Consider the following 26,117-nt stretch of genomic DNA (forward strand, 5'->3'; position numbering starts at 1 on the left):
ATATAGGCTCCTGTTCACACATAAAGCAATTAATGGGCGCAATTTCAAGCCCTGCTATGTAAAAAAAAAGGCCTATCTAACAAACTAACATTTATTAAATGGTAACAAAAGTGCAGCATATTTCGCCACAAAGAATCAAAATAACATAGGCCCAAGTTCAACATCATGTTTTCTCTTTCGAGTACGAGTCTCATTGTGTTCTTTACCCCCTTCTCCTGATGAAGTGTCTGGGTGAGTTTTCTGTGTTCTGCGCTCCTTATTTTAAGTTTCCCCTGTCTCGTCATCTTTTCCTGCTGGATTTCTTCAGCCTGGTAGACTGCACAGCTCTCAGTTGGGCCAATGTATCCTGTCCTCTTTCATTTCTCCAAGATGTAGTACCGGACAGACTGCCCGTTTTCAACCAGTTATGCATTTCGGCATATTATTGTTGCTATCACAACAAGCTAGCACGTAGCTAGGAGAAAGCCAAGTGCATTTTGGGTATTTTTTTATTTTATTTAAAATTTTCCCAAAACTTTTTTTAATTGAAAATTACAAATGATTTCCGCGAATGAATTTAAATATTTAAACTGTTAATCCTCCATTAAAAAGTATTTAAATTATTTAATTATTTATGTATTTCAAGGTGCTCAGCTGCTATTACACTCGCACACCCCCTAGCGGCAGCTCTTGCACCACAGGGGGTGTGCACCACACTTTGGGAATCCCTGGTCTATAGTATATAAACTAATTGCTTTAGTTGCCAATTTAAAAGTCCTTAAGTTACCGTATTTTGCGCACCATTCGGCTCATTGTATAAAGAGACGCAGTCTAAATTACGGAGTTTATTTCTGTACTTTAACCAGACACACGGCGCACCTTATTGTTCGGTTCATGCTAGCTAACGGAAGCAAAAAGATGACTGTAGTTGGACTGCGTTGTACTACGTATTTAAATTTCAAAAGATACACCGACATTATTTATTAAATGTTTTTATTTCTTTATTTTTTTTTATAAATCTGTGCTAAATCCTTCGAAGTCCTCATCTTCGGTCTGCATTGAACATCTCGGTAGTTTCTCTACCGCTGACCGTCTGGTTTCCGGGTGTCTGTCCGGTCATGACGCCGGCTTTAGCGAAACATCGGATCCACAATCCACCACATACTGTGGGGCATGGAGTCACAGATCAAGAGAGATGGCGAAGCGTGGAAAAAAAAACAAAAACCGGTCTCTACGTGAACCGGAACAACCGGAACTGATAGCCCGGTGTTTACATGTTGCGTAGTAGGCGTGTCGCTGACGTCATTATGGCGGGTCTTCAGCCAATCAGATGTGGTTACCAGCATACCTGCGGTACAGTACCGGCAGACACTATACCGGTACCTACCGGGGGTGTGCCGGACGTAGCCTCGCGTCGTGTTCTCTGATTGGTCCATCGCTACCGGCGTACGTAGTGACGTAATACGTCCTATAGTCGGCGGACAATGGTCGAGCTGGCGGAGCGCTGACTAAAATCACACAAAAACATTTTTACAGATTTTGGAACTCAGTGTACTCATAAGACGCTTAATGTTAAAAGGCGCAGCGTTAATTTTTGTGAAATTTTAAGGCTTTTAAGCGCGTCTTATGGTGCGCAAAATACGGTACCTACATATTTATATTAAAAGGAACGTTTATGGGCGGAACGCAAAACCGGAAACTTATAACTCCCTTTTCTGTTCAGAACGAACCGATTGGCAAAAAATTCCGGTTCAAAGCCCTGGATATCATTGACAATGCATGGACAATGCATGTGTATCGCAGCTGTAGCCGCAGTAAAAGTTTTGTGGCCAAAAATTAGTTATTTAGGATTGGATTGATTCCGCCACTGGAACCCTGACACCTGAATGAACCCTGACCCCGAACATTGATGAACTTATATAAAAGATGAGACACCATCAGATATCAGGTCAGCCTCAGAAAGGTGAGCATCACACAGCAGTAACGTATTTTCAGTTTTAAATTCAGTTAAACTTTTACATTTGTTTATACATTGATGGCTCTTTGAAGGAAGTATTGTTTTGTCTGTGCCATGGATTTTTCCATTTTATGTATTTATATTTATTTTAGTTGAATGAAATCAGGGAAAATTGCAGATAAGATCCATTAGAAAGGATACAACTGATTTGATTTACATGTATTTATTTATTAGTTATTATTTTACTATTTGAAAGCTATTTGATTGGTAGGATCGTAGAGCAGCAGAATAATGCGTTTTCAGTTTATACTGCATGCAATTTCATTTATGCGTTTATCTTGATATTAATGTATTTCTGTTTGGTTCCCTCCTCCCAATGCTTCACCACCCTTCAGTCCTGGCTCCTCCCACTCCACCTGTTCCATCCTCGGCTCCTGATTGGTGCAGCGTGTTCTCCACGGAGCGCTCCAATCCCAGATCCTCAATCAGCCCTCAAATCGTCTTCAGCTGTTCAGACAGGGGGGAGCTGTTTCCTCACAGACAGTCTGCCTCGTGTGCTTCTGCGAGATGCGATGTTTTAACCAAATTTGTGACCACATTGTGGAAGAGTGGGCCAAGTTAGTCAGCTGTCGATTGCAGGCAGGCACTGGATTGTGTTAGCGTTAGGAGTAGGGGTGCTGCTCACTACTTTTTTTGTACAACTGTAATTAGATTACTTTGTGGGTTTTGTTTTCACATTACTTATAATTTACAGGCGAATTCAGCGGTCCTATTTTGGTTACATTCCTTTGTTTGAGCAGCATCCTTTGGCCCTTTTGATAATTTTGGAAATCTTTACCCCGTCCAGGGATTTAAAATAATCTTTGGTTTATTAAATATTTTTACGGTAACCCTTTTACATCGGTTTCTTTTTGTCACAACTGTTTTGAACGACCTGGGTCGTAACGGCGATCCATCCTGGAACTGGTGGATCAAGTAGAGCAAACTAAGGCCCGCGGGCCGTAGTTTGGGTTTCTTTGTTTTGTGGTTTTCACAAGGAAGTTGATGCGAGAGAGCTGCAGACAGAGTCTACGAGCCTCCTGGACCTGACAGAAGGGTCGGTCAGTCCAACAGGAAGTTAATGTCCAAGGCTTTTTTTTTTTTTTTCTGTGAAGAGCCCAAAGGGGGTTCTTACATAAGTAGTGTCTTCATCCAGTCTACTAGTAGACGTTAAGTAAACATCTTCAAAAACTTACTTCTCTTTCATGAAAGCAGTAAAATGTCAGCCATTTCTGGGGCTACATAACCCCCTCTTTTTATACTTCCAGACAACAAGGAAGGGACACGGTCCCCTCCCAGCCTCGTGACTGCGAGAGACAGTTTTGATCCAGAACCTGCAGCGCTGGGTTGGGACTTGAATGTGACACAGAGGGCTTCAATCATTACGGTTTAACCCACCACACTACCGATTCCTTCACACTCAGACTTTTTCTCTGCGCGTATTTGTCTTCGACGTTCAGGAAACCGCCTGAAAAATGATGGGAGGAGTGGGATTTGAACCTATAATGTAACCTATAATCTGGTCTGAGCTGCTCCTCTCATCTCACTGAGCTAAACCTTCAGCTGTTGTGATTTGGTTTGGAACTTGTATTTATGGGGTTCACAGGTGGAGGGAACATGACTAAAATGTTTGTAACCAGGTTAAGGACCAATTCCCCACTACAATGACACCTGGGTGTGTCCTCTCCCCCTCCTTCATACCTATGATCACTTTAACTAAACTATGTTTTTAGACCCACCAGACACGTGGAGAACATGCAAACTCCTCACAGAGAGGCCCTCAGTGGGATTTGAACCACAGACCTCCTGACTGTGAGGCCACAGCGTTACCACTGCGCCACCGTGCTGCCCTGATGAGAGGAGGAGAACGACTTCAAAAACAATTCACGCTGCTGACAAAACCTTTTTACTACCTGCACTATTTAACTGGACTAACTTCTGCTTTATTTGAAAATGTTTGAACCTGTAGCGTATCATGATAATGTTGATATTCAAAAGAAAGACGCGTCGCATGACAGACAGAACCTTCCATCAATAACAAACTATTCACCTTTCATGTACAGGTAGTTTTTATTTATGCTTGCGTGGAAACGGGAGCAGAAGAAATTGTCTGAAACACAAATAACTCTTTTAAAATAAAAGAGCAAGCAAACTACATCACTGCAGAAATCCATGATCATTAGGGAGACATTTGCAGATATTTGAAAATTTAGATCTAAATTACTGTGTCAATCATATATGTAGAAAGAAAATCTCCAACAAGCAAATTATAATCACAACAATTCACAGACAAATTTACAAACACACCATGGAAAAAAGATTACTGTAAGTAAGACTTATTTGATTTATATTGGAAGATAAAAAAAATAAGTAACCTTAAACATTCCTATGAGGCGTTCAAAGACAAACTGACAGAACAGTGTCGTCCAACCTGTTTTTAGCTTGGAATGTGTTCATGATGGCGGAAAATCAGCTTGTTGTATTGCAAATTGCAAATCAATACAACAATCAAAACCTTTTTATTGTTTTATTCTGAAATATTTATCTGAATTTGCCAGTTTTAGTTTTTATTCTCCAAACATCTGAGGCAGGAAAAGGTAAATCCAAAATATGTTACGTCAGTGAAGAGAGGAAAGAAGATTCAAGATGGAAAACAAGCTGCAGAGAATATGTTAAAAGTAAATGTTGTACGTCTGCTAAAGTATTGATGATAACACAGGTAAAATATTAGGACAATGCATGACTTCATTATAAAAAAACCCCCACAAATACAGGTGAGCAAGATTTCTTTCAAATGTTGTTTACTCACTCACAGCAGCAGAGCATTATGGGTATCAAATGGGTATTAAAGCCAGAGGAAATATCCCAAACATCTTATTCTCGTCATCTTTCTCATCACAACAAAGTCAACACAGTCGACAACATAAAATTATATACTGTGGAAGGAAATAGTGCGACTTGTTTTTTCCATAAACGGAGTTGGCAGTTAACAGTCCAAGGCCTTTTCTGGCACTGATCGGCAAATCTCAGTCTAGACTTTGCTTTGCATTTGAAACATCTATCGGTATGGTGAGTTTTTGGGGAGGAAGAGAAAAATCAGTTGATGTAAGTTCAATTTTTCATGTTCAACCAACTGTTTTTTAGAGAATACAAATGTAATTTGTTACTTCCTGTATTTTACAAATCATTTCTTGCAGAGGAAATGGATTAGTGAATTATTTTTGCATGATTCACTTAAATTACTAACATTGCTTTAAAAAATCCAACATAGTGTGAATCAATGTGAATTTTTATTGCATAACAGAATGACAGTGAAAATAGTTTGTCGACAAAAAAGGTTAAAAAAAATAAAAATAATAGATGTTGGAAAGGTTGAGTCACACCAGGGGCGTTTTTTTAGTGAACTTTCATTGACTCAGAAGTCTTACTTACATATGGGCATTGACTTGACAGGGAAAGGGCTTGCATTATGGGTAATGTAGGAATCAGTGGAATATGCCACCATGCTATGGACTTAAAGTCAGGATGTCCTTTCAGTTTGATCTTCTATTTTAAAACCTTTTCATGTGAGTCATCAAATGTGACGGACGGGTATTACCAAACAGCTGGGGATTCCCTTTTAATGATTAATGTAAAAAAATAAATAAAAAAAATAGAAGAACATAGCAGGTATTATCATTTAATAGTCACAGTACATAACCAGACGTCTTCTGGCTTGTAAACGTAGCCTCTGATTTGACGTAGTTCACACAAGTTAGAGGTATATTTACTCACTTCCTGTTAAAACAGTGTTCAGTAAAAAATATGTGAATGTGTGACAAATATTTTTCCTTCGTTTAATTTAATATTTTATGAGCTCCTGCTGCAGGGTATTTACTGTACATCCTTTCACGTTCAATATATATGTTATTCATATGTTATTGACACCATTATTTTTAAGTTACACTATTAATGTGCTTTAACATTACATCATAGAATAAGCATGTCTTTGAATAGCACAACAAATTGGCTAGTCAGCATCTTTCTGATGCAACCCGGTGAGACTAAAGCATCATTTTCTCCGGTACAGTGACGCTACGACTTCCCAAAGACCCCGGTGATCAGTGTCCTGTGGTCCTTCAGTACGATTTGAACGCACACACTCGTACAAATACACATTGTCTAAAACAGATTACACTTTGACCACTTGCTTACAAATATGCTGCACTTTAGGTCTGCATTTTCCAGAAAATAGCTGGACCCCATTCCATGTGGAAAGATTCCCAAAAATCTGAACACATTCTACAGTAAAATGGAAAAAATGCGGATTTTTTTTTCAGAACTACACAATGATCCATTAGAATTCAGGTGAACCTGACTTGACATCATATCTTATTTATTAGGAGAGGCTATTGACTCACAGTACATATTAAACACAATTATTTGGAAACAAGTCGCTGATGTGCGTTCCATTTGTCGGCCTCGGTCGGTTATCTTCTTGGGATGTAAGTAACCAAGGTAACGAGAGACGAGGTTTGCTCTCAGCTGACAGACACACATAAATATAAGAAAACAATGACACCCCCGTTACTCCTTGCCCTGATGCTTCGACCGGCAGCAGACACAGTGACAGATGCAGAACGAATAGTGAGACCGACAATAGTGAAGTTGACAACAGAGCACCATCACAAAGAAGCAATGGAAACACAGGACGTAGCTGGTTAACGCTGCACGCTTAAGAGTATGTGCTACAACTCAGTGTAAAGAATTTATTTCAAATTGTCCAGTGGGAAAAGAAAAAGAGTTCATCCAAATGATGGCAGGTGAAGGGGCATCCCATCTAAGAGGGGGCAGCAGGATTGGAGTGTACCGGGATGGAGTGGGACATTATATGTGACAGATCTTGAGGCAATAAGAGGAGTCGTACGAATTAGGGAAATCCGGTAGAGGTTATTACAGTTCATGGGTCAGAGGATGTGTCGGGGTCGCCACTGCGTCTCGCGTAGCCGAGGAATCAGGGAAGGATCGCGATTCATTTGGCTTTGATTTCCGTGTAGTTGCCGCCGTCATCCCCCCTCCCTGAGGCTCCCTCCCTGGATCTGGCCCCCATGAATTCCAGCGTAGCGTAATTCAGCTCTTGCCTCTCCAGTCTTGCCATAGAGCCCACAGGTTGATAATCCCCGTCTTCTCCCTGCTGACAGAAGGACGGATCAGCAGCACAAAATCAATGACAAGGTCCCGGTGGCGACTCGGATGAGACAGGAGAGCAAACAGACACCGTAAAGAAGATGTTAGCGGTTACTAACGATGATATGGAGATGTTTCCTGTTAGTTTGGCGGGTGGTGTTAGCAGTGGCATAGCCATGCAGAAGGTAGTTCTGGAAGCAAACGGCAGCGTACGAGACACAGAAGCTGATGTGCAAGGAGATGCGTCTGCCGCTGAGGCTTGTGTTGCTGGTTTTTTTATGGGGATTTGTTGAGGAACCTTACCGTAGTCTCCTCTAGAATGGAGTTAAACTTTGAGCCCAACAGCTCTGTCTTAAGCTGTGCAGGAGTTAGGGGAGAGAAAAACAGACAGAAACGCAGAGAAGCGATGAAAGCAAGAGAAAACAGTGTTTGGAAAGGTCATGGTTGGGCTAATGGACTGCTAGTGGGAAGGTTTTCCTTCTTTTAGGTCAAAAATGGGGGGGGGGTGTCATTTCCAACTTGTTGCATCACACAAACGATAACCCCAAACAGAATGGACATCCAACCCATCCTTCATTATCAGCGTGTCTCACCACTTTCTTCCTCAGATTATGTTTGTCCTTCTTGACTGCGCTGTAGTACAAAGCTGGGTTCTCCAGGACCACGTCCTGCCTAGGGTTGCCATTCTCTCTGGGGGGGGAGGGGACGGAGTCACATGATCAGACTCGGTCTCGACCGCCGCTAAGGCGGGACGAAACACCAAGCCTGGGCATCCATTTTAAAACAACACGCTGTGTGAGGTTATGCTGGAGGCCATCTGTCGGCGTGAGTGGTGTGGTTACTTTATGGGTTTAGTCGCTGAGTTCACGCCGACTTCAGGGGTGACTGGTCAGAGGGAGCGTGGACATTTTTTTGAGGAACTAAATAGCCTTGCGGCTAAAATAAAAGCTCCTGGTTGTATTTAGTGTAGCAGGTCAAGGATACAGAAGCAGCGTCAGATCAAATCGTGAGGTTAGTCCAACTTTCTAAACCCCACGACACCAGGCAGCCCATTTGGATCTCCAAGGACTTTTGGCACAACTCCAGATAAATAAAAATGCTCTGGAGAAATGTTTCTCCACGTCCACACCAATTCCACATTCACTCAGTTCAGCTGGGAGTTTTAGAATGGATGACAAGGCTTAAAGAGTTTCTGTGGATTACAGTAAATGCTTAGTGAGGTAAATGACTACTTCCATTAGTTTGGGATTCGTACTCACTTCTTGTTGTTGTGGCCCACGTATCTCACCGCTGCAATGATGAAAGCGATGACCGCCACTCCTCCAATGGTACCGACGATGACTGCCATCATGTACTTTTCTGAAAAGGAGATCAGAACCAAAGATGAGGGCACAAGACTTGATGATTGGTCAATATATGCAATAATGAGACCAAAACCACAAGAAGGAGGTAACTGCAAAAGGAAAAGTAGCACAGTTAGCTGGTTAGCAGCTAATGGGGATGCTAAGTGACATGTCAAACCTAGTATCTCAGTCCGCTTTGTTAATTCTACTTCAGTCCTGGTTGGATCAGAAACGAGGTTTGCTTTGATTATTCTTCCCTAAGGACAAAATTTAAATTCACTTCTGTAACCTTGGTCACAAAACCAGGTGGAAAGTAAGCATGAGTTGCTATATCACACTGAGATGTGGGGAAAAAATGACTTTCTCTGCAAAAATGTTCATTTGGTGTGAAAGTCCTGTTGCAACAGTCTCCTCTGACATTCCACCCACATCCATCTGTTCCTGCTTAACATATACATGTTTAAATCCAAACTTAACTGAGATATACTTTCACTTCAGACGGATATCACTGTCGCAGTCAGAGCAATTTAAGAAAGTAAGACTAAAGACAAAACAGACTAAATCAAACACCACTGGTTCCAAAACTCCAATATTTGATCTTAATTTCTATTTTAATTTTCAATCCTTTCCTAAATCAACTTCACTCACACTCAGACCGTATCCCTGAAAGGACGGGTATGGAAAAGCAGAATCTAAATCAGAATCGGGTTTTTTTTTTATAAATCCCAACGATGCCCAACCCTGATGAAGGCTCGCTCAGGCTTGACTCACTCTCCTGCTGCAGCTCCAGCTGAACGCTCTCTCGTCCGTGCATGTTGGAGATACTGCAGTGAACGTTGACGGCGGGGCCGTTGTCGACCCTCTCGCCTTTCTCCCGCAGCTTGATCATGCCTGTGGAGGTGTGTCCATCTGTGTGCGTGTAGAAGTTGTACCGGCCATCTGTCTCGTTGATGGTGACGTTCAAGTCTGGCAGGTAGAACTCGATGGTGGGCTCAGGGTTTCCTGTGGCCATGCAGACGCACTGGACCCCCTCCCTCACCACCGTGCACTTGGACTCCTCCAAAAAGACAGGAGCATCTATTTGAGGAAGCAGAGTTGAAATCGATAAAAGCTGAATATTATAATTCAGTTCCCAAGTTTTTGGACACGCAGACCAGTGAGGTACTCACACTCCACGGTGATGTTTAGGGAGCTGCTGGCTTTTCCGTGCTCGTTCTCAGCCAGGCAGCGGTACTGCCCGTCTCCCTGCGGTGTGATCTCTACGATCTCCAGCACCGACAGCTCATCAGCTGTGATGGTGCCCACCAGCTCCCCATCCTTCAGCCAGGTGAGGGTGGGGGCCGGGCTGCCCTGGGTGCTACAGTGCAGGGCCAGAGAGGTTCCCTCCTGAACGGTAATGGAGTCATTTACAGCGGGCTCACGGGGAGGGTCTGCAAGGAAATTCAATGCTTTTTTAAGAAATTTTCTAATGCTTCTAGATGTTTCACTGTGTTCACCAGATGGTCTCCAAATGTGCTGCTTGATGCTGAGCAGGTAGCGTATGGAGGGTTTTCACAACTGTGAAATAGGGAAACAGCTGCCTGATGCTGCCTAAAACAACACGATGGGAGCAATAAAGTCAAACAGTCGACTTATTAAGCTTCATTTTGTTAAGCTGCACGTTTCACCTGTAGGTTTGTTGCTATGAGCAACCCTTTCTCTGTGGTTTGCCACATTATCAGTTACACAGTTGTGAAAATAAAAAGCACCTAAATATCGGGTCACAAAATATATGAAACATTTTAATAAATGCAAATGATCAATGATTGCTCTGATCAGATATTTTTTTTCACTAAAATGACACAGCTCCTTCTACCCACTCACAATTTAGCTGCTCAGGAGGACATTCATGGCAGAACAGACCATAGAGACTACATAGTATTAATTTAGTAAGTTTGACGTATGAAAGAAATCATTGATCTTTTTAATTTGTGATTGATCTGCAGTGTTTGTCTTACAAACAGTGCAAACAGCTGCTGACCTACAGCTGCAAAAAAATAAAATAGATATAACCTTCATAAAGGTCTCAGAACACAAACAGTCAATTACTAGATAGTAGTACTCCACTTTGAACGTTCTACTTGGGAACATTCGGAGAGAAAAAGAAATGCGCGCCCCGCCATATCCCGCTATTGTCCTGCAGTTCCTCTTTCTGCCACAAGTCCCCGAGGGGGCAGCACCACTGCGTTCACGCAGCTGCAATACTCGTCTCCCCGTCGAATTGTTGTTTGTTGTTGTCGCTATGAGCGTCTCAAAACTTCCGGCTTCCTACCTTGGATACTTTACTGTTTATCATCGACGATATAGCAGAGATTAGTGAAGATTGTAGTAAATCGGGTGAAATGACGTGAAATTATCGTATAATTGACAACGACATAATTGGAAACGAAATGAATTTGTATTTTATTTTATTATGTGTTGTTTTTATGTAGTCAGGTTATCCCTCTGTAGCTAGCTAAATGATGTGGAACCAATAATCTTTGGGTGAGGTTTCTAGCCGGAAACATAAACTGACGCTAACGCGTGAATGTTTTGCTAATGTTTTGCTAATTATTGGTTGAGTTGACTGAGAAATGATGAAACAAAACAGGGTAATGAAACATAAAAGGGGCGTATCTAACTGTTGATGACCAGGAAGTGACGTCAGCGGGTCATTCCCGTCAGTGTGGTGGACAACCTCAGTGGATTAAAGCTGGGTTTAGCCTCTACACCCCCGAGGATAACATTAATCCAGTAGAGGTAGAGATGTTAACGTTATATTTCGGTGCTACAGTATTTTATTTGTCATGTGTCGTCTTTATGTCCTGTAATTGTTTCCTGTACTTAACTGAGCATGAGTATCCACCAATATTCCAAGTTTAAAGGAGTTCATTGTCAATGTCTTCTCTTTAAATCCAGTTTTATCAGTTGTAAAACCAGAACTTTTTATATGTTACAGCTGAATGCAATTCTACATGTGTTGGAAGTGGAACTGCAGTGGACGTACACTTGACCGCCAGGTACATCGAGGTGTTCATGATGCCATAGCCGTTGTCCCCCACGCAGGTATAGACGCCCTCCTGGGCCGGCGTCACGTCGTCCAGGGAAAGGGAGATGTTGGACGCGGTGTCCCACAGAAGCTCCTCATCTCCGAACATCCATGAGATCCTGGAAAGAGGGTTGCTGTCCACCTCGCAGTGCAGCGTCACCGAGCTGCCCTCCATCACCTCCGAGGACACGTTCACCCACACGGAGCGTGGGGAGTCTGCAGGAGCAGTGAGGAGGTTTGAGTTTAACAAGCAGAGGGAGATCAAACTAATGTTGGTGACCTGAGGCATGTCACGTTTATGTATGTTTGCAGCATTTGTTTATTTTTATGTACTTATTCTTATTTTACCTTTATTCAACCAGGTAGTCTTGTCAGAGAGAAGTACAAAGTACATTAATTTAGATCCACTTATATATTTATTATAGTAGTATATCAATATTACAATATATATAAATCTATATTGATGTAATAATATTAACTCTACATTATCATTATTGTTTGTTAGCATTTTAATTCTGTCATCTCTGTTTGAATGCTGTTGCTAGCACAGCCTCGTAGCACTGCTTAGATGGCTGTAAACTCAGGATTTAGTTAGATCCAAACACTAATAAATGGTTTTGCATGCTTGAGTTTTTGTTGCTGGATGCCCCAGAGCTAATATTTATAAAGTTGACTCTACAAAGAGTTCCCTCAACTTGAAAGAGGCTAACTTTGTGGTTGTTAATGAGGCCTTTTTTGAAAAGTACATGGTTGTGCTGCATGACATAAATACTAATGTTCAAGATCCTTTTTGGTTGTACAGATAGAGATGAAAAAGCATTAGTATTATTACTTCTTTTTCGTGTGGCTTTTTACTTACATTTGACGTCCAGAGAAATGAGCCTCTCATAGACCAGAGTGGTGTTTGGGTAGTAGACCCTGCATCCCAGGAGCTGCCCGTTGTGCATGGGTCGGGGTGTGAAGGTCAGGGTGCTGGAGAGTACCGCCGTGTTGCTGTCCTCCAGGTAGTCCGAGCTTAAATCTGGGTCGGGCAGGTAATCCGTGTACATCCACTGGATTTCCGGAGTCATGTCAGGGCAGTTGTTTGGAGCGTAGCATGTCAGCTCCAGACTCTCATCGCTCACTATCTCCTCAGGGACGTCGATGTTGGGCTGATCTGGTGGTCAGGAATCCAAACACATAACTGGGTTTTGCTCAGGAATAATAATAAGACAAACTTTATTTCTAAAACAGCATTTTATATTTTTTCTGAAGTTGCATCTCAAGGTTAAACAGAATACTAGACCAAAGACACTATTCTAATGAATAAAACATAACCTTAATAACATTAAATGAATTGAAAACGTGTATGAATGACAGAATACAAATATGAAAACTGGGAAGACAAGGTTACTGCAAATTAGAAGCCAGATTAAGTAAAAAGATCTTTAAAATGAATAACTGCCATTGAGTAGATTTCCAAAAAGGTGTTGAAGTGATTAAAGCCAAACACTAACATCTGTAGAATATTTTATAATAAGCTATAACCAGATTTCATGTTTCTGGGTTATTGATTACGTATTGATGTCCAGCCAACCCAGTGACTTACCCAGAACTTTGAGCTCGGCAAAGTCTGGGAATGTGTACATGTTTGCTCCACCGAGATCAGCCCGAAAGTAGTATCTCCCTGAGTGCTCTGAGCCGATGTTGTTGATGAGCAGAGTGCAGTTCCTCTGATGCAGGTCGCCCAGCAGCTTGGTCCGGCCCTTGTAGCTCTCATGGACGACGTCGGTACGTGATTTGAAAACAACCGGCGGGTAGAGTTGTGGGTACGGCTGGCCGTAGTACCAGATGCCGTGAACGCCCCGGTACGGCCTGATACCGGATGGATACACAAATGTGCAGGGGATGACCACACAGGAGTTTGTCATGGCTGAAATGTCTCGAGGTACCCAAACGTTCCATTGGCAACTGGCATCTGAGAGACATTTGGGTGAGATGTGATAATCCTGTTTAAGTGAGCGGTGAGGTTCATGTGTGATGAGGTGAAGTGGTACAGGACATCTTTACCATTGATGATCAACAGCAGTGGTAAGAGCAGCTCCAAACACCACATGGTCTCCACTCAGCGCTGGACCATAGACCTTTGGAACACATAAGATACTGGTAGTTAGAGTACATTCATTAACCAGGAGGGAAAAAAACCTGAACCTTCTCTCTGACTTAAGAAAAAAAAAAAATTCCAAACGTATTTTTAGTCTAAACATGTCTTAAAATCTCCAAAAGTGATATCGGCTGCTCTGAATACAAATTAAAAAGTGGATTTTTGGTTGAAATTGTAGCTTGGAGTAATATTCACAAGTGAATCCTATAAAACACAACCAAGTTAATCTGACCCCAACAAGTAATTCTGCTGTCATAATGTCATAACTCATCACAGGTGCCCCTGAATCAGTATTCTCAGCAGGGTCGACACCAACGATGAAGCAAAGCTCAGACAACACTGCAGCCAGGAGTGAGTGAACGATTCATTTGAAAAAGCATAAACACTAATCCTAACAAGAAAAGTACAGGAGACACAAATATTGTTCTTGTTTTATTACTGATATTGAGAGGAAATAAAAATTTATAAATTGGACAATATCAAGTTGTTTCTAATACAACACAGCCGATGCTGTTTAAACAGATGCTTTGATTGGATGGTGTGAAATGTGAAGACAGTTTGTTCATATCTTTTTGTGTGGTTTGATTTGTGGTTTTACCTCGAAACGCTGACGGTTATAAAAACAGACAGAAGCTCTGATGGACAGCTTTTCAGCAGCTCAGCTAGTGAGTGTTCACTCACACCTAGACAGCTTGATAGCCTTCTTCTCTGTTAAAAAAACAAAACAGTGACATCATTATCAGGCGATGACATCAGAGCTGCAGTCAGTCACACAAACTCATCATCGGGCAGCACCTGTTTGCTGCCCCTCAGTAGAGTCACTCATTACAGCCGTCATACGTAAGCCCATCTCATGAATAGCAATCACTGTTGGCTGAGCTCTGACACGACACCACACATCATGTCATCAGTGGGTCTCTGGTACTATCTGTGTTCTAGGAATAAACCAGTTACTGAGAGGAAGAGGGTGTTATCGGATCCCCCATGTCTGTTTCTTTGCTTGATTACATACAAGATATTCTGAAAAGTTGTCAGTGAATTCAGGTGAATTTTTTGTAGAGGTTAATCTGGGTCCTCTGAAATCCTGATTCATTTTATTATTATTATTTCTTATTATATTATTATCTTATTATTATTTATTGTCTTTTTCTGAACAAAATTACAAATATGCTAAATAATGACAATCAAATACAGAAAATACTGGCAAGGAAAACTCCTGATGGTCCACAGTAGGAGCCAAATACAGATCACAATTTAATCATGAAAATAACATCATAATCTGGATCTGAGGGATAAATTGTGGACTTGGGAAGGGTCAATCTGTATAGGTTGTGGGTCACAGTACGGTAACAGACTTCAGAACATATCCAGGAATTCATTTTGTGTATATCTGAGAAAGCTTAGTTATATTTAGATGTAAAACAGATGCAGATCCACCATGATGCAAATGTTAGAACTAAGAGCCAGTTTCCATGGTGAGTAAATTAGGTGGTATTAAGTAATTTGACATGAGGCATTATGCTCACTGCACAGCGCCTGGGTGAGGTGATACGACAATTGATCTCCACAACCGCGATAGAAAATTGAAGAAGCACCCCTCTTACTCTTTTCAGACTGGCGGAAATGGTTGAAAGGCCTCTTATGTGAGGAAACTAGAATCTGATTGTTGAGGTTTTAGTGTCAGAGGTACAGTCTGTTCTCTCTAAGTGCTCTCTAGCTTCTGTTGCTAATTCTGTTCTTTCCTTCCTCTGTTTTTTTATAGATCTCTGCTCTCAGTTTTCCATCCAAACAGATGAAACCCCTTTTTATTTTAAACTTACATGCTGTTGGTTAAGCTAGTGTCAGTTAGCATCAAATGCGAAGTTTAGTATCAGGCATCACTGATAGCAGTCAGTCATCAACGCATTGAGGTCATCATAAATAACATTTGTTGTTATTTATGATGTTTTCTTGTGGTGCTATGTGACTCTGCTTATAAACATACGAATGTGTTTATTTGAACACATTTCAACACACTGACAAGTCTTTGCTTTTCAAATTTCAAAAATATGCAACAACCAAAGTGCTATTTAAATAAAAGGAACAGTGAGCTGCTAAAACAATGACTGGTAATTGTACAGAAGAAGTAGAGTTTATACTTGCAGCAGGACAGGCAGAGGATTGAGCCTCGTGCTGCAGCAGCCGGTGTGTGCAGATGGCAGGCCTACGAGTGGATTGTGTTCTAGAGCCTCGTGATTAAAACATCACAACATCCCCCGGAGAATCCATGAGCAATATTTGCCTTGTTGGTAGAGAGATGTTAAAAAAACCCAAAAAACCCCCACAAATATTGATGGTGGTTTGTCGTTCAAAGAGATTGTCATGCAGGGTCAAGGCCAAAAGTCTCCAAATTTATGTATCTTCGAACACTTGAGGGATATTTACTTGTTAGCCACATCCCATTTTACTGCTCCTTGGAATGATAGCTGACAGCTTGAGGGAAATAAAAACAATCGGGACACAACATTGTCGTCCCATTTTATCATTCACTTGTTGAATGTGAGTCAATCGTGACTCTTTTAGTCTCTACCAACTACTGAAGAACATATCTTAGTGGTGCCGTAGTCATCTATAATTATATTTATTAGCCTTTTTCGGGGGATTTTAGATCTGTATGAATCTATAGATTCATATGAAATGAATGTTCAGTTTAACAGCTCCATCCCTCAGTAGTGCAGATGTTAAAATACTATGTTATATAAATAAGATGCCTTATTTATGTATTATATTGTTTTAAGTTTCCAAACCCTTATTTTAAGTTATTGATCATTTTCAGTCAGTATTCCCTCGTTTATTTGCGCTTCAAGTACACTACATTGCAGATTTCTAGTACAGTACTGTAGGTAGTCACGTGATACCGCACTCGCATTCTATTGGCTGACAGCATCCGCGTGTGTTCGCTGCGTTCCGAGACTCACGGAACTTCCGTGTATTAAAGAAACACTTTTCTTCAATACAAAAGTGTTTAAAACACTCTGTCAGAGTGTGGTAAAGGGTAAAACAGATAGGAAGTGGTTTAATATGAGTATGGGGAGGGTTCATAAACATTAAAATTACCATAAATAATAAAATAAGTAGTTCGTCGCTATATCGCGTAAATTCGTTTTTCGCAGGCGGGCCTGGAACACAATAACCTCGAGTAACGAGGGATTACTCTATAGGGGTTTTTTAAACATATGGGTTTAGTACATTTGTAATCTGTATGTTTTTTCTTCTGCTGCAAACCACCTGAATAAAAGTTATACGGTCAAGAAAATAGGTCCTGTTAGTAAACTAGACATGAGACAGATCAAATGACATAAATGTGTGAACATCTTCTTCCACAAGCCAGAAAGCTAAACTTCTTTTTTCCTCATTTTCAGGCGTGTTGAAGGAAAAACATTTGAATTGAAAATGCTCGTATTGGAAGACTTTGGGCCAAAATGCTGCTCTGTTGGCAGCGACAGTCCCAACTTTCCTCCAGCCTTGCGTCAAGCTTTGCCATCTGCACAGTAACAAAAGGCCAAGAGCCGGGCGAGCGTCTCCAGCCAGAGAGCTTCAGCTACAGGGGGGGGGGGGCAGGAGGGCAGGCAGGGCTGCCGACACCAACGACGACCCCGGCAACAACAGCCCCATTGATGGGACACACAAACGGCCGGCTCAGAGCTGACGGCGCACGGTTGCGCGCATCAGAGAACACACATGGAACACTTGCCTCATACCAGCTTGCCCCCTCCCAGACTTCTCCTTCTCCTTCTCCTCCCTGAGTTGGTTGTCTTGTGCTGATTCCTTCTTGTCAGCACCTGTGGGAATGGATAGAATAAAGCGATGAGATGCGATGAGGAGACAAGAGGAATCGGGAAAAGAAGGAATCTGTACGTGCGCTGGTTGACGTGCGTCGTGGGCAGCTCTGAATATTTATTCAAGCATTTCTGCAGCCATTCTCTAGCCCACTCAGAATTCCTTCTCTCCCTTCCACCATTTTTCCACTGATTTGCCCCACATCTGTTGATGCATTGAACACTGGGTCTTAATGATAACCCCCCTCCCCCCTCCCCCCTCTGTGATCACAGAAAATCATGTTGACGTCCACTCGACTTGTCACACAAGCGGTGCCAAAGACACAATAGCAAAGCTTGGCGCGGTGACGGAATGATGACTCAATCACATTGTGGAGGGCAGCGGGGAGCAACATGCGAAGCGTAGGAGGAACACGGCGCATGACGCAGTCATGGGAAGTAAAGATTGACTAGTCCTGGAGGGATATTGGTCTCAAAGGGTTCATGTGGTTAAAATCAATACCTAAAGGAGTCAAGTAAACTTTAAAAAAAGTTTGAATCTGCCACCCAATTAAATTTGGATTCAAAAACGTGGGGGGGGGGGGAAGAAGGCTTCAGTCATATGCAGATGGAATATTTTTCTTTCTAGGGAATGTTTGTAGGCAGGGTGCGTCATTGTGAAGAAAACCCTAATAAAACAAACACAACTTGTCTTGCTAAAACTTGCATGCTTTCCCTTCCCTCATTGTTACACAGAGGGTGAACCATTCTGTCCAAAGGCCTCTGGGCCACCAGCCAAGTGAAGGCATCGAGCGAGTCGAGCCGTGGAGAACCTCACGGGAATCCCTGTGTAAACTGTCTGGAGGGGAGCTGAAGAGAATGCTGCATTGACGCTCTGGAGCCGTGTATACAAAGAAATGCACACACACACACACACACACACACACACACACACACGTGGCTGAGGGCATGCCAACACACCCCTCAGTGTGGGGTGTGCAGCTATGTGACCTTACTCTGCACAGCTCCCCAGCTCAGTCCGCCCCATTGTCCCCCTGCGAGTGCGGTCATTGTGCGCGGATGATGTGGACATTAAACGCACCACAGCGTTTAGTTGGAGAGAATCAAGTCTTGTTTATTGTCTGCGGGTTGTTTTATCACAATGAAACAAACCAGATATATCAGCATTAAAAACAAATCTAACGAACCAAATGACCAAAAAAAACAACAACAACAAAACAAAAACGCAGCTCAATTTAGACGCGGAGATGTGAAATCTAAAAAAGCGCGACGCATGTTTCATCTCCATCTAATCTGTTTTCTGCTCCTCTTCTGATTCCTGAGATAATCAAACATCAAGGTAATTACTTATTCCACATCACGCTTTGGGGATGTAGATGCTATCAGAACAATCATCTCTGCTAAATCAGGCCGCGACACCTTTTCATGAGTCATTTTAATATTATTGAAATTGCTCTGGCAAACCAAAAAAAAAAAAAACCGGCTCACACAAAACATTCTTCTGGTGCCAAGAAAGACAATATGTTATGAATATCGTCTGGGGCCCGCGTACGAGAGCTCAAAACGAGGCGAGGAAGAATGGGAACCTTGTCATCCGAACACTGGCCATTGTGCGCGGCTGATGCTGGAGGAATTTTTCCGGAACAGGCGCTCTCACAGCTTGGCTTTGCGGTTTGCTTGTGACGTTTGTTGGTCGGCCACAAGCAAAGGCCCCCACTAAAATCCTCAGAGGAGCAGATGGTCTTAAAACATGACTACACCCCTCCCCTCTCTCTCTCTCTCTCCCTCCTCCTCTTCTATCCTCCCCACTCCCACTCCCTGCACACACACACACACACACACACACACACACACACACACACATTCATTCTGCAGAAGATGTAAAGATAAACACGGACGTGCGCCAAAATCCAGTCACACAGTCTGGCCCGAGTTCTGCAGCGAGTGTTGGCATAAATAAAAGATTCTGACCGGACTCCGAGGTAATCAAAGAAAATAACATCACACTGCTTTTTCCTCTGGCAGGAGGCGCTTTGGAGAGGGGCGCGTAAAAATCTGCTTTTCTTCTTCTTTCTCATTATGTGTGAAGTATTTTAGAATTTAAGGTGCTTTTGAAGTGTTTCTTCTTTTATTAATTTTAGTTAGTTTGTTTTTTTCTCTTGACACAAATGTGTTCCAACATTTAAAACACTTCTACTTATATGTTTTTCTATTTCAAGATAAGACGCACACATGGGGGGGGGGGGGCGCTATGTTATCAGGATGATGAGAAGCCCAACCTTGGCTGCCCGTGGCCGTCCCACTCCCAGTGGGCAAATTCCCACCCCCAGTGGGCAGATGGAGAACCACGGGCCTTCTTCGCTCTCATGAGTGGTTTCCCTTCCGTTCTCAACAAAATGAGGGGGGAGACAAACCGCGGCGTCACCTGTTCATCCATACAGATCGGTGAAGCCCCCCCCCCCAACACACACACACACACACACACACACCTTGTCCGGTCTGAGTTTGGGTGGCGTGTAAAGGTAATGTTTGCATAAATGGCACCGTTTGGGGCAAAGTGAGACTCATTAATATTAAAAGAAAAAAGAAAAATGATAGATAGATAGATAGATAGATAGATAGATAGATAGATAGATGGATGGATGGATGGATGGATGGATGGATGGATGGATGGATGGATGGATGGATGGATGGATGGATGGATGGATGGATGGATGGATGGATGGATGGATGGATGGATGGATAGATAGATAGATAGATAGATAGATAGATAGATAGATAGATAGATAGATGGATGGATGGATAGAGGCTCCTCCACCTGGACTGAATGACACAAAATAGACCACTAATAACTGTCATACATACACAGGTGCGTACACACACACACACACACACACACACACACACACACACACACACACACCGGCGTCACAGATCCGAGCCACTGCTCACCTGTGGGGGTCCTGACCTCCAGGGGTTCAGCAGGTCCGGTCTGAGCAGCCGCCTCCTGACACCAACATCCAAAGCGTCACGCCAGCCTGTCGCCAGCAAGACCTCTCGCCACTCTCTGTACCAAGCCCCAACAGTGGGGAATAAACCGCCCCCCCCCCCTCCACTACCGCCACCATCATCACCATCATCCCTCCTATATGACAATCAGTCCTTCAGTGTAGCTGCATTGTTCTGAAGCTTCGCCCGGAGGCTCAGCCATTCATAAATACACACAGGGGCCACAAAGGGCCACACTGTCCCCCCCCATCCCATTAAATATGGCCGAAGGTCTGAGCTGCAAGGCCTCCTCTATCCAACTCGGAACGGTCCGTTCATGCTGGGTATTTTGGATGGGTGGAGAGCATGTTTCTGTTTTTGAGGTAGCAGAAGGCAGGATTAGTGTTGGGGGGGACCGGGGGGGGGGGGGGGGTGCAGATGATGAGGATGGGGCGGATTAATGCCAGGAAAAGAAAAAAGGTCTCAACGTCTTTCCACTGAAGTGTGAATCTTAATCCACCTTCCAGGCAGCCACAGGTGATTTTATGACGGTCTTTTATCCTCAATGAACAGAAATGGATAAAAATCATTTCTAAATGTTGAGGAGAAGTTTTAAAAATCCATCCATCCATCTTTTTGTCTACTTCCTGTCAAACTATCCAACCATGTTAACACGAAAATCTCTCATGTGGCTCCTGTGTGATCAAAAAACTGAACCGATCACTTATCAATACACCAGATGGACTCCACACTCTGGTGATGTTGCTATGACACTGTTCCTGCCTCATGACAAATTAAATATAATATACCACAATAGTTCTTCAATGTGAATTCTAATTTTGTCATCAGAATTTGATTGTCTTGGCCCACAATTTCAACAAATTCTTTTGAGAAATTTTTGGAGATATTAAATAAATACAAGTGATTTTACATCCTCCTAGATAAAATATGAAAATTAAGTCACTGTTGAAAACTCACGCTGCCGTTTCCACACACCGGTGCTCCTAATTCAAATGAACTTCACAAGCCTGCTTCATTAAGGAGAAAGAAAAATGCTTTTCTTCTTCTGTTACAAAATGATTTGAAATTCCAACAAACTATGTTAGAAGAAAAAACAAGTCTTGTTTGACCTTTCACGAAATATATTACTGAACTATGTGACACTTGGCATGAATCTAGGATTGGCACACAAGAGATGTAGTGTATAAAAATATTTCCACTGCCTTTAATTAAGGAGACAACAGATTCTCGACGTCCTTGAAGCGCACAGTGATCCGAGGTCGCTCTGAGGCTGCAGTTAATAACTTTGATTTAATTTATTTTTTTTTTAAATCTGTGCAGCAGTTCCACTTTGCAGCTTTTCAGCCCCCTTGATAGTCAACACATTTACACATCCATGCACTCCAAAGGCAGCAGTAAATTTTATCTTTGCGATTGTGATTTTTCTCCTCCCTGCTGCACTGCAAGGAGAAAAATTCACAATATTTCCTACAGGAAATACGTAACTCATCTTCCCTACAAATGCCACAGAAAAAAAATGCATATTATTAAACGTAAATGTTGCACTAAGAGCGTTCACATCCAGATATCATGACATGAAACCCTGAGGCTAGTCAGCGGCTCCTTCCTCCTGACACAGGAGCCATTGTCTCCAGAGGTCTTGGGGAATTGAACAGCTCGGCTCGAGCCTGACACCACACAACACTGGGAAGTCGATGCACACAGATAATTGTCTTTAATCACAACAATCCCTTTTTTTCTGCCCCTGGTTCAATTGTTTCTGACCTTGCTCTCTTGCACCTAACTCATCAGGCTTTTAGCAAGTTTGAGACACAGGGAGTTTGTGAGCTGAAGCCGATGGGATGGAAGCAGAAAATTAGACTGATGGATCCTAGATTAGAGGGGATGTTTGAGGCTGGATTTAAAAATATCATCTGTACCCACATTAAAAATGTGGGTACACACGATATATTTAACTTACTGATACAACCAAATGTCCACTTGTTCAATATCTATTCAGGTAAAAAAAAAACATTTGGCGTAGCTAGGAGGCACAGCCTTGAAATGTCTTTAAAACAGTCCAGAAAAATGTCATCCATTAACGTCGTTGAGGAAATGTTGGCTCCCTTCCGTACAATTTTGTGCATTTTGACTTTGACGTTGTGATTTTTTGTAACTCCATTGAAGGAAAGTAAACAAGGTTTGAAGTTCTCTCCACTCTCCTTCTTTATAAACCTCTTTTCCATTACTTTTGTGTAAATCACAAAGTGCCATGCCATCAACAGCTGTGGGGAAAAACTGCTTGAAAGCGTGAGCTTTATCCCAATCTGGAGACAGATTGCTCCTCCTGTGTCCTTGATGGAAGATATTTCATCAGACCTTCAATTGTGGCTGTTTGGAAGAGCAATAAACACTTTTGTCTTCAGACGTGCTCGGTTCAGGAGTTCAGTTCAAGAAAACCATGGCCTGTAGTCTGGTCACCAGCATGTGGGAGTTGGAAAACTGACTGACAGGTTCCCATCATGTGTCGCATTAAAGTCGGTTTAAACCTACAACACTGTTGTGTCCTTATTTTCCAGTAAAACAATGAGATAATTTTCATTGACAATCATGTAATGACGTTTTTAAACTAGTCTCTTAGTGAATATTGGGCCAAACCAACACAGGCTTACAGCTTCAGAATAACATGTTGTTTAACATCAGTTCTGTTGGAGGTTAATAGATGTTACCCCTCTGACTGTATTAATCAAAGTGAGGTCAAATGGCACGAAAAGATTAGCATTAATATCTACATTATTTATCTGTTTCAGCAGCAGTAACGCAGCAGTGGTAGTAATAGGCTAGGCTAGTTTATACGTGTAATATAGCACATCTGAGACAAGCATCTGATCCAGGCCTGAACAAAGTCCACCTTCATCAGTCCTATGACGTCACACCAGTAATACCAGTAGAGCTATACCTGATTTCAAATGGGGTTTTTTTTATGTGCAAGATCTTTAAAACACCAATAAAATATCTCAGAAAGGAGACGCCAAGCAGCTTAACAGACGTCTGTGACGTTCGACACTTACACGTGTGTTTTCTCTTCTTATACAAACACAAATCAAGTCGATAGAAAAGTGGGATTTCCAAAAGGGAATTCAATCAAAGCGCCCCTGTGTCCACAAACATGCTTATACAGTATCATGGCATTAACATGGAGGGTGGACTGGGGTGGAGTGGGTGTGTGGGTGGATGTGGGGGGGTTGTTGGGATTGTGCTGGACAGAGACGGGTGCCGCAACAACACTCTGAGAATGGGTTGATTGTCACACTGTCCGCCGTGGGGGGAGGACAGACGCAGTGGATGGATGCCATTTGCAAATTTACCAGAAACTGGAATTGGAAATTGACTGTTGCTTCTTATTTCTGATTCTGATCTTTTCTATTTATTTGCTGAACCAGGAGGAAAATAGTTGAATTTCCACTTGTGGCATAAAAACTTATACCAAAATCTAATTCTGAGAGAATTTGGAAATGACAAAATGAATCTTATCAGAATAAAAATGGTGTGTTCCGTCTATCACTTTGGATACTGGATTACTGACCCAATTCAGGATTGAGTACCAAACCTCCTGCTGTAACTGAGTTACAAGGGAATTTTATTCCCAAAGGTGCTGCTAATCTCAAATTTGTCCTACTTGGCCTCAGTTTCCACATTGGTCTCCAGCTGTCATTATGCAGCTTTTTAATGATTGGAATTTGATTTTATGGACATTTTAAACTTTTCTCATTAAAGACATTGAGATAATTGAAAGACTCTTGTTTGGACTACAACATCTAACCTCAAAATATCACCATTCATCTCAAAAAATCTACATCCATCTGCAATGAGAGCGATAATCATTGCATATTCTCCTTCAAGCATTTGTGTGAGGACAGAAAATATTAAATACTATATGAAACTCAATGGTTTCTCCTTCGTTGAAAAAGGTGAGTTGACTGTCTTTTACACAGAAAATAGTACATTGTTGTCTATTTATTATCCAGATGTAATTGCACGTTTTCCAGCCTTAAATATTTATATGTTATAATCATAATCATAAGTATAATAATAAGACCATGTAAAGGCAAGCTGTTACCTCCAGGCATGCATCACTCTGCTGTGAGATATCTGCTGTTTGATGCTGTCAAACATGCACAGCATCAAACTCACTGCCCGTCAGAAGCAAAAAATATATATATTTAAAAATCACAGGAATTTAAATTGCAGGAGGAGAATCGGTAAAGAGAAGCCTAAAGATACACTAAATATTCTCATCTACAAGTAAAGACAAACAGTTAAACATCAGAGAATGGAAGAGCTCTTACCTTTTGAGCTGATCTGAAGCCAGTGAGGAGCTCACACAGCCGTCTTCTCTCCTTCAGCATTTGTTTTCTCCACTGCTCTCCCTCCTCCCTCCTCTTCCTCTCTGTCAGCAGATTGGGTCTTTGGCATGCAGAACCTGTGATGGGAGTGTGGGGGCAGCTCTCAGGTTTGAGAGTCATTAATTTAACCATAACTGTTTTTCACAACTTGAATGTTATCTCGGTTTTGGCTATAATTTCCACCGATAAACCAGAAAGATCACCAGAAAAAATACTGTGATCTGGTGTTGTCATTGCCCAACGGGGTAAAAAGCATGATCAATAAGACAATCAGACGTTTAACAAGCCAACAGTTTAGCCATAGTATTTATACTTAAAGGTAAAAGGGCAATTATCCTCATGCACAATTAATAATGTATATTTTTGATAAAAATGTCACCATTTTTCTTAATGTTCTCTTCCAAGCAAGTTAAAAGATTATCTAAAATTAAAAGTCCCATATTGTGTTTTTTTTTAACTTAATGTCATTCAAATGTCCAACTAGACTGTCTGTATTCCAAATACTTTGACACAAAGTGATCTGTGGTCATAAACATCAGCTTTCGTCTGGCCTCGAAATTTCGTTTTACCATCCTTGTGTGTGTGTATAATGACAAGTAAGATTGACTTTGAGAAATCGCTTATCTGAGCTCCTCACAAAACGCTTTGTTTCAGGCCTCCAGCCGTATTATGCTAATGAGCTCCATTGGGTAACGCCTCCTTCACATGGGCCACGCCTCTCTGAAGGAGCGCGTTATGCTAACGGGACACTGATTGGCGTTAAATTTGTTATCACTTTGGCGTTTGAGGGCCCCATTGTGTCACCGTACATTTGACCCGCCGAGGGATTCTTGTGTGACGAACTTGACTGATCTCTGACAAACACAGCTAACACTTGCCACCATTACACCAAGTTAATTGTGAATTGATGTAGCGATATTGCGCAGTGATCCCTTTATCTACTCTAAGGTCTTCACCCTCTGTTTATTGTACAGGTGCTCCTGTGGACACTGAACGGATGCCCACAGAAGCAGAAAACATCTGTTTGGAGACACAAGTAGCAAGATCACAGCTGAACGACAAAGTTATGTCTCTATTTGGCTACTTTTTACATTTATGAAATTCTAATGACCTTTACTGTTTTTCACTGTAGGTTAGGAGCCGTCACGTCTGAGAGGAATACACCGGTAAGTCGTTCTTTGAAAAATGTCACAGAATAAAAATCTTATTTT

At 42.0% G+C, this 26,117-nt stretch overlaps 1 protein-coding gene and 1 long non-coding RNA gene across 8 annotated transcripts; one reads left to right on the forward strand and one right to left on the reverse strand.

Annotated features, from left to right (window-relative positions):
- Positions 1 to 5,246: 5,246 nt before the first annotated feature.
- Positions 5,247 to 24,896, reverse strand: mag (myelin associated glycoprotein). Of its 7 annotated transcripts, none has more exons than XM_068323237.1 (13): positions 24,850 to 24,896; positions 17,428 to 17,515; positions 14,293 to 14,402; positions 13,601 to 13,674; positions 13,140 to 13,508; positions 12,411 to 12,707; positions 11,510 to 11,767; positions 9,654 to 9,914; positions 9,256 to 9,561; positions 8,401 to 8,500; positions 7,735 to 7,831; positions 7,445 to 7,498; positions 5,247 to 7,145 (listed from the first exon to the last, which is right to left on the reverse strand). In XM_068323237.1, the coding sequence occupies exons 4-13, from the start codon at positions 13,644 to 13,646 to the stop codon at positions 6,987 to 6,989; spliced, it is 1,947 nt and encodes a 648-aa protein (XP_068179338.1). In that variant the 5' UTR covers positions 13,647 to 13,674; positions 14,293 to 14,402; positions 17,428 to 17,515; positions 24,850 to 24,896; the 3' UTR covers positions 5,247 to 6,986. The 7 variants fall into 7 exon arrangements, with proteins under 7 accessions (XP_068179338.1, XP_068179336.1, XP_068179337.1 ...); XM_068323235.1 differs by having other exon boundaries at positions 5,247 to 7,148; XM_068323236.1 differs by lacking the exon at positions 24,850 to 24,896 and adding an exon at positions 20,465 to 20,602 and having other exon boundaries at positions 5,247 to 7,148.
- LOC137601182 (uncharacterized) lies at positions 23,929 to 26,066 on the forward strand. The gene is made up of 3 exons (XR_011037041.1): positions 23,929 to 24,471; positions 24,961 to 25,013; positions 25,881 to 26,066. It is a non-coding gene; the product is annotated as an uncharacterized lncRNA (long non-coding RNA).
- The last annotated feature ends 51 nt before the right edge of the window (positions 26,067 to 26,117 follow it).

The sequence above is a fragment of the Antennarius striatus genome, chromosome 9 (assembly GCF_040054535.1).
Source record: "Antennarius striatus isolate MH-2024 chromosome 9, ASM4005453v1, whole genome shotgun sequence".
Classification (NCBI taxonomy): domain Eukaryota; kingdom Metazoa; phylum Chordata; class Actinopteri; order Lophiiformes; family Antennariidae; genus Antennarius; species Antennarius striatus.